Source organism: Lampetra planeri, chromosome 47 (assembly GCF_965212315.1).
Source record: "Lampetra planeri chromosome 47, kcLamPlan1.2.h2, whole genome shotgun sequence".
NCBI classification, from domain to species: domain Eukaryota; kingdom Metazoa; phylum Chordata; class Hyperoartia; order Petromyzontiformes; family Petromyzontidae; genus Lampetra; species Lampetra planeri.
In genome coordinates this window covers 2,074,332-2,089,534 of record NC_136153.1, presented here as the reverse complement: position 1 = coordinate 2,089,534, position 15,203 = coordinate 2,074,332, and the positions used below count along the sequence as shown (strand labels likewise).

The following is a 15,203-nucleotide window of genomic DNA, read 5'->3' as shown; positions in this document are numbered from 1 at the left end:
TTGTAGGATGAACGTTGAGATTTATAAGGGCACGGGGTGACCAATAAGGTCTGAATTGGTCTGGAATAGGGTAGGCAGTGATAAGGGATTGACATGAAATAATGTATGTATAATTAACCAAAGCACTTGTCTCATTGACAAATGCAATCTTTCAACTTTGATATCGTGGTCATCGTGCCCAACTCGCAATCGAGAAGTCGTGAGATCAATCCCGAGTTGGGGGACCAACCCAAGCTCATCATCGTTCCTCTGAGCCCGACCTAAACGAGTCCCACAAGCTCCCGTTGAAACATCTCCGCCGCATTCGATGGCAGCATTCCCTGCAGCGTAGGGTGGAGGCAGGTGAGGATGGGGGGGGGGGTGCGATGGGGGGGATAGTGGCCCACCTGAGAGACGGGTGCACGCGCGCACCGTCCGCGGTAATACTCGGCGTGGACGAGCTTGAGGTTGAGCAGCAGGGTGAGCAGAGACAGCGCGTAGAGGCTGTCCCCGTTCAGGAGCAGGTGGTTGGGCGCGGAGCGGCCCGCCCGGCTCCTCGACGACGCCAGCATCCCTGAGCCATGGGCCACCACGGTGGGGTGGGGGGTTGGCACGGGCGACGGCGGTCACAAAGCTGCGAGTTGCGATGACGGCGCAGTGCAATTTTCACGTCGTTTTCTCAGCGGCTTCCTCACTACCAGCGGTCGTCAATCTGTGACTCCGGAGCCAAGCGCTGCTCTTTAAGGACTGCTTCCTGACGCTATTCGTGTGCATTGCGGCACTTGAAATAGTTTTTACCGAATTCGAAAAAAATGGCAAGTTTGGTTGCTGACGCCCATTACAGACAATTATAAGTTAAATAATTTATATGTCCAAATAACCCAGAATGTATCCGATCCCCTCAGGCCTAGCAAGCTGAGCACAATTGGGTCTGGATCATACTTGTAGAGGTGAACAAGCAAAACAAACGTGCAGCAGCCGTTGTGAACAGTAGAGGGCAGCACAATACTGTACATCGTTTATTTCCTCCAACTTCATCAACCCGCGCTGACCATTGTGGTGAAGTATGGCCAAATAATCCTCAGTCCCAAAACATTTGACAGAGACTTAGAGGGCCAGATTGTCATCCTGACAATAGGTAACTTGTCAGATTTTTTGTGGTGAAAATGTGCCAAGATCACCCATAATCAGGGGCCTGGTTTGCCCAGGCGTTGTGTTGACGCACCTGTCCTGGAAAAACTCTGTAGTCTTCTCAAAACCTTAAAAGTCCTAGTTTTTGTCAGCTGCATAATCACGAATCACTCAAAAGAATGAATTTATATGCAATTTGTTGTCCTTCCCCCACACCTCCGATTAGCACAGTTGGCTACGTATGGTGCGAAAGAAGTTCAACATTCATTGTAATTGTGAGATATTATTCCCATGTCGGGTGTTTTTTTGTACCTCAAAGGCGGAAACCCTAAACCCTATCCACAACGGTACAAACCTCCAACACTGTGCACAGCAAACGAACGTGGCCCTTAATTAAATTCCAAACTTGATCGTTCACACAATTAAGTTCATGGGACTTCCCGAGCTCTCAATGTCCTGACAGTGGCGTTGTCTTTGTGCTGTTCGCCTTTTGGCGTCCCCTCGTCTAACGCTGTTTGCGACTAGGCTCTAAGGAAAGCTGTCTCTGGTGTGGACCAATCAGTTTCAAAGACAATGCATATACTACCAGAGCATGTTTTTTGTTTGCATCTTCACAACAATTATAAGTGGTTAATACAGACATGATTCCTTGCAAAAGGTTTTAACATTTTAACACCTGTTTTATTGCCAGAAAGGGTAAAACCTATTCTTACAATTAAGTTCGTCATTTTCCCCATCCCCAACCTCGCCCCGTGCCTACGGAGTCCACAGCGCCCACCGGCGGTGAAGGTTTTAACATCTTAACACCTGTTTATTGCCAGAAAGGGTAAAACCTATTCTTACAATTAAGTTCGTCATTTTCCCCATCCCCAACCTCGCCCTGTGCCTACGGAGTCCACAGCGCCCACCGGTGGTGAAGTTCGATGCCAGCGTCTGCAGCTGCTGGTCGATGTCCTCTGCGCTGGCGGCCTGCAGCATGCGGGGCAGCACCGAGGCGAGCGCGTGCACGAAGAGACGCGCGTTCTCGCACTCCGCCTCCATGTCGCGCAGCAGCTTCTGCGACAGCCGCCCGTGGTGCGTGTGGTGAGAGCCGCCACCGCCGCCGCCGCCGGCTCCTCCTAACCCTCCTGCGCTGCCGATGCCGCCCCCGCCGCAGCCGCCGCCGGCCACCGCGCAAGAGCCGGCGGATCCGGCCGTGCCGTCGTCGTCGGCGAGGGAAATGTTCTCGGACGAGCCGAGCTCGGAGAGGTCGGAGCGAGCCGAGTCGCGCTCCACCAGCATGGAGTAGCGGTCGCACGAGTCCAGCTCGGCGCGGCACAGGTCGTGGTCGTCGTGGCCGCACGCCACGCCGCCCATGCCCGAGACGGAGGCCGGCACGCAGCGCAGGCGCGAGCTCACCGACAGTAGGTTGCTGATCACCTGCAAGGTCAGGGAGGGCGAGGTAGACGCTGGTTTGCACCGTGGTTTTTGTGTTTGCATTCGGGCTGTCGGAGCGGCATTGCGGTTACACACTGCGCAGGCTGCGCATTTTCGGCCTCCGTGTCTATGCTCAGCAACCGTAATTCATAAAAAATTATAATAATTAAGTCACGAGCGCTCTGGGGTCTTGATCCTGAAAGGTACCAAATGTGATTTTGCTGCTAGTGTTGCTGATGAGTTAACATTTCGAATTGGCAGTGACTGTCACAAATTGGAAGAAATGTTATCGACGCTCCTGAGTCAGTAGTAAACGAGGCTATCCATAGCATCAATGCTGTTGAGCAGCTTGGGCTGTGTGACCCGGGAGATAAATCTGTCGGAAGACCCTTGGTTCAAAGCAAGAGTTTCAGCTGTCTGTGAATTAGCCAGCTTCTCAAGTACAGTAAAACCTCGTTATTTCAGTATTTGATCAGTCGTAATTGTGGAGAATTCGGCACAGCTGCACTTTCGGCATATGCTGTATATTAGTAATTGTCCATGAGCCGAATTACCATACCAAATAGCCCAATTTCGGCATAGCACGTGGAGCAACACCGCGCGCCACGACCAAAACAATGACTCCGTCTAGTGGCGGGGCGCGTGGTGAGCGTTAGTGCAGACCTGTCGCGTCTGTGCAAGCCAACCCTCTCATTAATGTCGTCATCACCTACATCAAGTCGTAATAGAAAGGGACCGAAGTATAAATCCCTTAGTCTGTGAGACTAATCAACATTTTTTTATTGAATTGATGCAGGTGTGTCAATGTGTATGGTGTGTGAAGAATTTGGGAAACAAATTTAGATTTTTTTGGGGGGGGCAGAAGGCACTGGGGAGTACCATTGTACATAATTCGGAATATTGGATAATTCGGTCCAGAGCTCCATAACGTGTCAAATTAACAAGGGTTTACTGGAAAGCAAGTTGATGGTCTCAGCCCGGTCACAGATGACCGCAGAAAAAAAACTGTCACGTTAAATTTTCCTTTTCACTTCGGCATTTTCTATCTATGAGAATGAAAACGTGTGGTTTGATTGAGATGTGACAAACACCATGTGTGGGTGTGCCCCATGTGTTCATGACGAGGCCGCCCGAGGTGACGTCAGAAGTAGTTCTTTGATTCAATCTTCCTAGGGTCATTCCTCGATACAAGTTAGTGCACCGCTCACTGCATGAGTTTTTCATGGAAATATCTTCATTTCATGCGAGCACAATGTGGATATAATTATAATTGGACAAAAAAAAGTTCATGAATGTGTACTATTATGTGCCATTACCATCTTGTCAAAAGACAAGAATATGTCTGTTATTAACTCGTACAGAGAGCACTGATGTCGTATCACGTCGGAGAATGGCCCCAAAAGACGAGACATTAGATGCCAAGGAATCGTCCAATGGTGATTCCTGTAAGCACATTCAAGCTAACCCTGTAAGAATGAAATTGAATCTAATGGGTTTTTTTATACATGGGAATCTTCCATGGAAAAATGCGATTCCTGCGAGGTCTGCCCAAGGTGCAACTGTGAGATTTGAATCTGAATTCCTGCATTAATCACCACCACCACCACTCATGCCAATACCACCATCACTGTCACCAACACCACCACAGTCACCATTGCCACAACCACACCATCAATGCCATCACCACCACCAACATCACGACCATCCTTAATAACAATAAAAAGGATTGCCCGTGTAGCCTTGACAGACTAAAGGAGCAGGTGCTGTTAATGAGCACCTATGAAGGCCGGCACAGCACATGAGCGAATGGGTGGCCAGCACCACTCCCAGCTGCCTTGGTCTCCCTCCCCAGCGGCGATGTTTACACACAGCACCAAGAACTTACTCATTTGAGGCTGAGTCGACCTTGGGGAGGTCCAGGACGAGTTCAGATAATCGTCACTGGTGTTGACCGTGAGCGCGAGTCGCCGGGTTCGTGGCGCAGTGCGCTAACCGCTACACTGCTACTCTCCAATAACACCATCATCACCAACAGCATCACAACCAACAGCACTGCAATAACCACCACCATCACAAAATCACTATCACTACCACCAGCGGCATCAACGTGTCAGATAGTAGTCTGTGACCTCAGTGGGCAGGTGGATGCTGTGTCCGCGCTCCTCCAGCCTCGACTCGGCCCCACAGCTCCCACTGATAATGCTGCCCCCACCCCCTCCTCCTGCTCCCCCTCCCCCGCCACCACCGCCACCGCCGACCCCTGTGTGTCCTTCTCTGTCGAGGCTGGCGGCATCCTCGCTTGGGGTCTCACGCTCCTGTAGCACAAGGGCAAAGGAAGAGTCGAGTGTCATCCCCTCGTGTGTGTGCGTGTGTGGGTTTCTCCAGGCCCGCTGGGTTTTCTCTGACATGCATTAAGTAATTACTAAACTATTTTTTATTTCACCAGGTAAGGCCTACTGAGCTGTGTCGCTCTTTTTTAGAAGCGACCTGGCCACAAATGATAGCCCAATGGAGTGGCTTACCTTGTGAAAATTTATAACAGCCAAATACTCTAAACGCACGTTTCTAAATAACCAAATGTCCAAAATCATGAACCTCTTGAAAATGTATTGAGGCAGCAGCGAGGCTTCCCTGGATGGAGATTATCATTATAACTACATCAATCGAGTGAAAGTGTTGCACTACTTAAATGAGCAGTGTTAATAAATCCACTGTCGGCTTCCAACAACGTGGTACTCATTTATCGACCTTAAATGGATAATTACGATGGGCTTAGGGAAGCATTAGTAACTTGGCAAAAGCAATTACACAATAAAAAAAAATGCTTGCGTATGGCAGTATGCCCTTGGGCTAAATGCCAATGTTGAGATATCCAAGCCACGAGAGAGGAGAGGGCTTCAGCAGAGAGTTTGTGTCATTTTGCTCTTCCTAAATTGAAGGAGCAACCTCGTGCCAAAATTATTGAGAACAGCAAAGTGGAAAAAACAAATATTAACTTCAGTGAAGCAAAAGCCTTAAGAGAATTGAGAGCAAATAAATATATTCAAATTTTTGCTGCTGATAAGGGCCGATCGATTGTTGTGATGCCCCATGAGGACTATGGTAATAAAATCAAGGATTTACTTGATGAAGGTACCTACCTTAAAATTAAACGAGACTCAACCAGTACCTTGGAATGTAAAACAATGGAAATAATTGCCAAGTCATCAATTCCAAAGGAAGACCTGATCAAACCAAGGGCATCAAAACCAACAAGACTTTATGGGCTACCAAAAATTCACAAACCTGATGTCCCATTAAGACCCATGGTTAATACAATAGGCTCTGCCACGTACAAATTAGCACAATACGTAACGAAACAAATACAGCCCTACATCGGTAGGACCTCTTCGTTCATCAAAAACTCTGAACATCTCGTAAATATAATTAAAGATATTAAGCTTAATCCTAATGATATTTTCGTAAGTTTTGATGTGACCTCTCTGTTCACGAGGGTTCCGGTCAACGAGTCAATTAAATTACTTGACACTCTGGTAACGAACAACGGTTTAGCCAAAGACATCCCAAGACCAGCTGAACACTGTCTAAAGAACACCTACTTCTTGTGGCAAGGTGACTTCTATAAACAAAAGGAAGGAGCAGCAATGGGCTCTCCTTTGTCTCCTGTGATAGCGAATTTGTACATGGAAGATTGTGAAACAAAAGCAATAGCTTCAAGCACACTAAAACCATTTGCTTGGTTTAGATAAGTGGATGACACATTGGTGGTCTGGCCACATGGCAAAGATACACTGAACGCATTTCTAAATCATCTCAACTCGCAAAACCATTCCACCCAGTTGACCATGGAAGTGGAAGCTGACAGAACTCTACCATTTCTGGATATTCTGCTCGGACGGGGTAGAAATGGTAAAATAACACAGAGTGCTTACCGAAAGAAAACACAGTCACACAATAACCCCGCACAGAAATCTGCTCTAATCAAGACGCTCATTCAACGAGCAAAGAAAGTGTTAGATGGTGACAGTCTGAGAAGTGAAATTCAACATGTTAAAGAAGCGCTGCAAATGAACGGTTACAATGATGCACAAATCAAGAGGGCATTGAATACCAAACCCAAATCAAATAACAAGAGCATTGAAACTTCATCATGAGGCCTCCTTTGCCATTAGCAAAATATAATAATATTTTTTTTTACCCTTTTTCTTGCCAACAAAACTGAAACCTTTTTTTACAAGGAATCATGTTTGCATTAACCACAATACCTGCAGTCAGAATGTAAAAAAAACCACACTGATAATGTATGCATTAAAAAAGGTTTCAGTTTTGTTGACAGAAAAAAGGGTAAAAAGACCTATTATTATATTTTGCTACTGGCAAAGGGGACCTCATGATGTAAATACTTACCCTGAGCCCTCATTACTCTGATAGTGCGTTGTCTTTGAGTTGTGCGCCTTTTGGCGTCTTCTGGTCGAACACCATATGAGACTAGGCTCTAAGGAAAGCTGTCTGGTGTGGACCAATCAATTTCAAGGACAATGTATACATTATCAGTGTGTTTTTTGTTTGCATTCTGACTGCAGGTATTGTGGTTAATGCAAACATGATTCCTCGTAAAACAAGTTTCAGTTTTGTTGCCAGAAAAAAATGTAAAAAACCTATTATTATAGCATTGAAACTGCCCAAGTAATTAAAAGATCAAAATACCGTACATTGCAGGAGTAACTGATAAACTAGCCAGATGTTTGGAAAAACAAAACATCCGAGTCAGATTTGGCAGGATACATAAAATACAGAATTTAATATCTGGTACAAAAGATGTATTACCGCAGCTACAGAGTTAGACTGGTGGCCTTTATCTAAGTTGTCTTGTGGTTGTTGTTGTTTGACTTGCATCCCACTGGGAATTTTGCACGCAATGTTGGTGTACGGTGCTTTTTCTTTTTTTGGATTTTCTGTTTGCACTCAGTCACATATTTACTTTAAGATGTTTTTTGTTCATGTTTTTGTTTTTTGCTTGTTGCGGTTGCACCCGATTCAAGAGCCGAATGTCTCACAGGGCTATACCTAATAAATGAACTTGATCAACAGAAGGTGTGTACAGGATTAACTGCACGTGTGGTAAATGTTATGTTGGGCAAATAGGACGAATGATCAGCACGAGACTAAAAGAACATCAGAGAAATATTAAATACTCCCAAATACAACTGTCAGCAGAAGCAAAACACGCGTGCCACTCATTATCTAAATCAATTGATTCTGATAATGTTGAAGTTTTGTGCAAAACTAGCTACTACTGGCCAAGACTAATTAGATAATCTATCGAAATTGAAAGAAATCAAAATAACTTTAACCGTTTGGATAGCTTCCGTCTTCGTGCTGCGTGGAAGCGAATCATCAAATAATAAATTATTTAAATGCATGCATACAAAGGGCAGCGTTCTTCAATAGGGATTACCTTTGGTAGGGGTATTGTAATAAACACAATAGACAGGAAGGTCATGTTCAAAGGGCTCACATAATGCACACGCATAATGTACGTTGACTCAGTAATCCCGCCTCCCCACCCCCCATCATTGTGCAAGAGCGCAGAAAGGTGGTCAACGCATCTACGCCTCTATATAAGGAACTAAACAGTAAGACTTCTCCACAAATCTGGCTGTCGCCTGATGAAGCTAGTTGTAATTACTGGCAAAACGTCGTACTCAATTTGTAAATGTTGTGGCTTGGCTCTCCAACACACCGGTGTGCTGTACTAGTGACGAATTGGCATGTTCTGTTTACGTGACAACCGTTATTAGTTGGCTGTGTCGGGTGGTGGAGGGTATTAATGACACATTTATATATTCACGCGATCTAATACAAAAACCTCAATTATGGCAAAATTACTTAATAAAAATTACCTCATAATTTCACAATATTTCTCTCCATCAGGAGGCCGCTGAGAAAATGAATCGCAGAACGACTCGGGGTCACAAGTTCACTGCTGGTCGTGTCACGTGTTTGTTCAATTTGGGTATATTGTGGCTTACTTATTCTCAATGCTGAGTTTAATTCAGGATGTGGGCCATGGTACAAACACACACACACACCCAAGCGGGTGGTGCTATGGGTGTGTGTGCCCATAGCACAATCTGAATTATTATTTAATCTGGTAATACCCTGGTTTACGTCGGGGATGCGGCCCTGAAAGGTGTGACGACGAATATCGAAGCAACGTAAATCTAAGCGATTTACAGGGTAGTAGTAGTAAGTGGGTGGTGGAGGTGAAGGATGACGAGAAAGGATGGACGATGCTGTCAGTGACGTAAGTGTGGGTTGAAATGATGCAAATCGGGTAGTGGTATTCATAACAAAGTGATGACGTGTTTGCAAAAGGGGAGACGTTTATGGGGGTATTACTCACTGTATTAGTAAGGCTTCAGACATTACGACTGTACAGACTAATTTTAGTCGATGACAGCAAACAAGCAGTGGTTGTGATCACGACAATAACGACTTCGTCACAAGTGAGCAGCCGCCGCAGCGACAGCGGCGTGGTGGTTATTCTGCTGGCCCCCGGTGGCATGGTGCCGGTACCTGCTCGCCGAGGGCCTCGTCGCTCGTGTCGCGTGCCACGCTGATACTGATGTCGGGGCTGCGCTCAGCGCGCTCATCACACGGCTCCGACGGCGACGGGAACTCGGAGGCGTAGAGCCGGCTCAGCCGCAGCTCGGACGCGCTGCCTCCGCTGCTGCCGCCGCTGCCGCCGCTGCCATTCCCGCCTCCTCCTCCTCCTCTCGCGGCCGTGCCTGCATCTGGGCAGCCGTCGCTAAGCTGCTCGCGCTGAGCCAGCAGGAAGGCGGCCCGGTCTGCGCAGAGGCCCTGCCCGCGGCTCAGCGAGTCGAGGGAGCCCAACAGCGCCCAGACGCAGGAGACGGCGGCGCAGCCGCTCTCCACGCCGCCCTTCACGCACGCCTCGCTCACCCCATCCATTATGCTGCGGGGGCACGCGGGGACAGACGGGCGGTCAGTTCGGTGTCCACGGAGAGCGACTGGGCTGCTTGTCTACGTCTAAACAGTACATGAGATGCCAGTTTGTCAGATTATCGTTGTCTATTGATCCCACAAGAGAATGGTCCTGTCGGTTTCCTCATGTATATACACTTCTGCATAGACCGCTCTGTCAGCTGCCAGCCTAAGAGAGTATATAAATCGCGAGCGCGCCCCATGTGCCTGTCACTCACAGCTTGAGCAGGTCTAGGTGGGTCTTGCGCTTGAGTCTCCGGCGAGTGACCCCATCCGGCACGGTTGGGGCCGCCAGCTCAAACAGCCGCTGGGGGCTCGACAAACTCTGCACGGGGAGCCCCATCGCACAGCAGCAGTGAGCAGTGAGTACAAGGCACAGCACAAGCCAGCTCTCCGAGACGCCGAGCAATAGACATTTCTCCTGCGTCATACACCTGTCACCTACACACTACGGCGTGTCTGCGCATTACTCCACGAACATTCACAGCCCTTTGTCAAACGACTGCTGGATGTAGGCCCCCTCCCCCCCCCCCCCCGCTGCACCGTGTTGGACGTGATGTCTGTTCAATCATACTTCACCACGGGTCGGTGATGATATTGAGCCCAGGAACCGGTCAGATACCACTCGTCGCTATCAGCCGTGGCAGATCGCACTGCAGCGTGCAAACCACTGCGCCACAGCTCCTCCTCTACACGACGTACTCAGACACTGCTGCTTCACGCACACCCGACTCTCAAAGTGTGTGACACCAGAGCTCGGAAGTCACACTCCAAATGCCCAGACACCTGTCCCTTAAACTTGTAACACCATATTGCATAAGCTCAAGCTCCCGATACCCAGAGCGCCCACCATCCCCTCGCCACGCGACACTAGCACCACCTGCACTCCCCACTGTATCAACTTGCTGCGTTTTAGCCGCCTGGGGCTCAGCTCGTTGTTGTGAGCGTCGCTTCCTCCACCAATGAACTCCAATCATCCTCACAGCAGCGGCTTTTGGCTAACCATTGAACAAAGACGGTCACCGCATCGCGCGCTTTCAGATGCGCTTCTGCAACCATCTGGAATGCTCTTCGTTCCGTTAAAAGGAAGCCACGGGAGCTATGCACTTTTAAATCATCTAGATTGAAAACTAATTTCTTTAGAATTGGCTACGTACGGTGCGAAAGAAGTTCAACATACATACATACACAGAGCACGGTTAGCTAGGTATGGTGCGAAAGAAGTTCAACATACATACACATAATACAACACGGTTGGCTATGTACAGTGTGAAAGAAGTCCAACATGCACACACACACACTAAGCCGTGTGAGCACCGCTATGCACGCGCCGGGGGACCGCACCTCGCGCAGGACCTTGAGCGCCTCGATGCGGTGCTGCGGGGGCGGGTAGAGCAACATGCGGTGGTAGAGCGACTGCAGCACGGGCCGCAGGGACTCGAGCGCACCCACCAGCCGCACCAGCTCGGCCGCCAGGCTGCACACCGTGCGCACCACGGGGGCCAGCAGTGCCGGCGCCGTCCAGCAGCAGCCCGAGCCCCTTCCCTGGTCACTGACCGTCACCGCCAGCGGAATGGGGCCCCCCGTGACCGCGACGCCCCCCACGAACCCGCTTCCGCCGCCCCCGACAAACGCTTCGGCCGCCCCCGTTGCGTCCGACTGCTGCAAGGCATTGTGGGAGGAGGCGACCACCCGGTCCTGCATGGGGTTTCCTAGCAGCACCACGAGAGTGGGGCACAGCTGCTTCCTGTGGGGATGAGACACGATGCGCAAGGTCCATAGATATTAATTATTCATCTTCATAGTCATTAGCCATTGTCTACTCCCCGCTGGATGTAGGGTGCTTGAACATGCACTGCTCGCTGTGAGAATGGAAATTCCATATTTCTACGCCAGTCTTTAAGGAACAGTCACTGTCAATTTCCCATAAAGTGCTACTAGCAATAATAATGCCCTTTGCAGCAAGTCCTATATTTACATAGGAAATGCGTCCCGGGAAAAAGCAATCTTAGGCGAAGCAACGTAAACCGAAACCTGTTTTACCATTGACTAAATAATATACATTTAGGATACGATATTAAATAACAATTTTAAATATATTAGTTAAAGCAGAGTACTCACAAGACATGGCAGCGGAGATTGTATTTAGAGAGGGTAACAGAGAGTACAGCAGCGGAGGGCGACTCAGATTAGTCGGTGGGTGACAGGAGCAGCCCTCCTTCACCCCAGTGGGCCACAAGCTTGACATCGTCCTTGTGAATTCCGTATGTTGAACTTCTTTCGTACCGTACGTAGACAACCATGCTGTATGTATGTGTGTATGTATGTAGAACTTATTTCGCAACTTACATAGCCAAACGTGCTGTATGTATGTGTGTATGTAGAACTTATTTCGCAACTTACGTAGCCAACCGTGCTAATCGGAGGTGCGAAACACTAATCACGACCCCACGCTTCACCCTAGACACACTGAGACCAGGCTACCACGAGGTGCGGCACGGGACGCATGCGGCACAGATGCCGCAGGTTGCCCACTGTTGGTGCACAGAGTATGGCGGCGACGTAAACACCGAGGCCTGGGCGCCCGCTTTCACGGTGCCCTGGCCTAGCGTGTCATCGTCATCACACACGCTGCTCAAACCACTGCCTTCTTTTGTTTATACTTTTCAAAATAACGTTGAAGTGAATCAATGCGTTATAAGTCGAATTACGTTCCTTAATTCGTTGGCGTCGTTACAGTGAGACTAAACAAATTTAATTTTACCAGGTTCGGCCCACTGAGCTATATAGCTCTTATTTAGAAGCGACTTGGCCACAAATGATAGCCCAACAAAGTGGCTTATCACGTGGAAATGTATCGCAGCCAAATACTCTAAACGCGTGATGTTGATTCTCAATTTGGGCCGAAAATCTTCAAAATTATTTCTATGACATCATCTTCCGGTGGGGGGGGGGGGCTGTTATCTGACATGATGTAACGCACTGCTCACTGTGAAGAATTCCAAATGGAATTCCCTCACATCATGATGTGACGCCAAGGTGGTGAGATGTTAACTAGCTCGCCTGGTATGTAGGAGGTCGAGGGTTTGATCCCGACCCTGATGCCTGTATGTTTGAAGTTTGCATCTCTCTCCCCGTGGTTGGGTTGATTTTTTTCTCTGTGTATTCCGGTTTTTACCTCCACATTCAGAATAAACATGTATTTAGATTATTAAGATAATTTTCCTGCTATAAATTTCCACATCATAAGCCACTTTGTTGAGCTATCATTTGTGGCCAGGTCACTTCTGAAACGTAAGCTAATAGCTCAGTGGGCTTTACCTGTGTAGGGGTGTTAGAGAGAGAGAGCCCGTTATGCATGGCAGCCTATGGTAAACAAACACAGTAGGCGGGGCTACATGTGTGCACGAGCAGGTGCCCTCTGCGACGTCCGCGCCAGACACCCTGGGGGGTCGATTCGGTCGTTATGATCCCCCGGGGCCCCACCCCTCAGGGAGGGGTTGGGTATAAAAGGGGAATGTATCGAAGGGCTCGAGAGTGATGTTTAGCTAAAGAAGAGGAGGAGGAAGACGTCTGAGATAGAGCCCTGGACTCCCCCTGGTACGCCGTCCTTATCAGGACCGCGCAGGCTCGAGCCAGTGGCGTGGTACCAGAGCCAGAGCCAGTGCTGGTCTGGACTCTGGGTACCGGGCCCGACTGACCAGTGTCGGGCCAAGATAGCCTCCACTAGCCCATTAGCGGAGGACTCAGAGGCAGGCTAAGGTTAGCCTAGAGGTGTGTCCTCAGATAGACGGGTGAGGGGGCCGATACCCCCTCAATTGTGTATGTCACAAAGTTGGTGTTCAAATAAACAAGTGTGCCTCCAACTCCGGTGTCATCGAGTCGTAAGCGTTACTACATCTGGCGTCAGAAGTGAAACAAAGTACGAACATGGATACACGCCGGACGACTCGAGTCGGGGTACCAGAGGCAGAAGACACCACTGCAGTCGGAGGGCCCGAGACGGCTGAAGATGCCATCGACCAGCCGGGGCTGGGCGCATCCACGCCACAGCAGCTGGAGGAAGGGGAGCCGTCGATGGAGGGGCTGAGGGAGGCGCACGCGAAGCTGACCGAGCTGCTGTACGCCGCAGCCGCCATGCTCGACACCATCACGCAGCTGGGGGCTGCGGGACCGCCACGGGGCAACGGCAGCCGACGATCACAGCGCCTTCCCGCCATTTCCACGGAGCAACATTTTGAAACTCCCGCCATCGCTGCAGCTGCTGTTGAGGGCGTGGCCGCTCTAAGCATCGCGTCCAACGGCGGGAGTACAGTACCTGCCGCGTCACCACCGACGGGCGGAACGTCACCACGGGTGCGACCGGCGATGCCATCGCTGGTTCGTGCCGACGCTGAGTTGAGTGAGGCGGACGAGGGAGTGCGTTCTTCCTCTGCAGCCGCTGCCTTACATCAGCGGCTACCTCCACTCAAGGAATTTGTGGGCGAGGATGGCGACTGGGGCGGCTTCCAGCGGCGCTTCCTCGCTCACCAGGAGATGGCACAGTGGACAGACGCCGAGGCTCTCCGCGCGCTGCCAGCACTTCTCGACAGCGACGCCCTCGCCACTCTAACATCGGCTTCGAAGGAGAGGCGCTCCACGCTGCGGAAGGCGATGCAGGTGCTGTCGGCGGTATATGGTCCACCATCGGACTGTCGCCAACTCTTTTACGATCGCCAGCGGGGGACGAAGGAGTCGCCCCTGGCGTACCGCACAAGCCTCCTGGCACTGGCGAAGGAGGCCTTTCCACGAATGGATGACGAGGGTGTCGACGCCATGGTGACAGAGAAGATACTTTTGCTGGCGGACGACTTAGACATCGTCATTGTCGCACAGGACGATGCAGAGATGTGCTCCCTCCAAGCGGCCCGTCTTCTCCACGCAAACCTGTCCTCTCAACGACGGAAGGCCAGCAAGGCGGCGAGCGGGCGTGCCGTCGCTGCAGCCACCCCCCCGGCGGAAGAGGTTTGCGCCATCGACCATCAACGGCAGCATGGAGCGGGAGTACGGGAGGACCGGGCCGGTTCAAGCCGTCTACAACATCCATCGTCGTCACCAGCGCTTCCACGCTGTTACAACTGCGGCATCCGGGGCCACGTCGCCTCGGGGTGCCGCTCTCCTGGGCAGCGCAGGACGACACCTCAACGGGACGCCGGCCCTCGTCACAAGCTCCACCATCATAATCCGGCGAGTCGCGGCACCCCTCATGCTTGGCCCACGCACACGCCCGTCACACACTCAAACACCGCAGCGAAGGGGGGGCCAATATCGCGTACCATGGCACCAACACGCACCGCTCTGGGTACTCAGATTGAACCCAGCCAGTGGTCCGTGTTGGCCCATCGGGTTGTAGCCGCGTCGTCAGGGTCGTCGGCCGTTGTGGGTCACATCGATGGGGTCGAGGTGCGCATCCTGGTCGATACAGGAGCATCGGCGACCATTATTTCGGAGTTGATTTATAACATTCTCCCTGCCCAAAGCCGTCCTTTGATGCCTGTTAACGTGCCATTCTTTGCTGCTAACGGGGGTTCACTTGGCATCATCGGACAAATTCGTGCCCAAATTTGTGTCGGGGATATTAAATTGTCTGGGCCGATTTTTGTTTCCTCCTCGCTGGCGGTTCCGTGCCT

General features: G+C 50.3%; 1 protein-coding gene across 1 annotated transcript in view; it reads right to left on the bottom strand.

The window, feature by feature from the left end:
• Positions 1–15,203, bottom strand: part of ARFGEF3 (ARFGEF family member 3) — a 104,931-nt gene that overhangs the window by 56,378 nt on the left and 33,350 nt on the right. Inside the window, 6 exon segments of the mRNA XM_078615416.1 lie at positions 387–553; positions 2,019–2,529; positions 4,656–4,841; positions 9,106–9,505; positions 9,753–9,859; positions 10,879–11,281. Of these exon segments, the coding sequence (XP_078471542.1) occupies positions 387–553; positions 2,019–2,529; positions 4,656–4,841; positions 9,106–9,505; positions 9,753–9,859; positions 10,879–11,281 (1,774 nt within the window).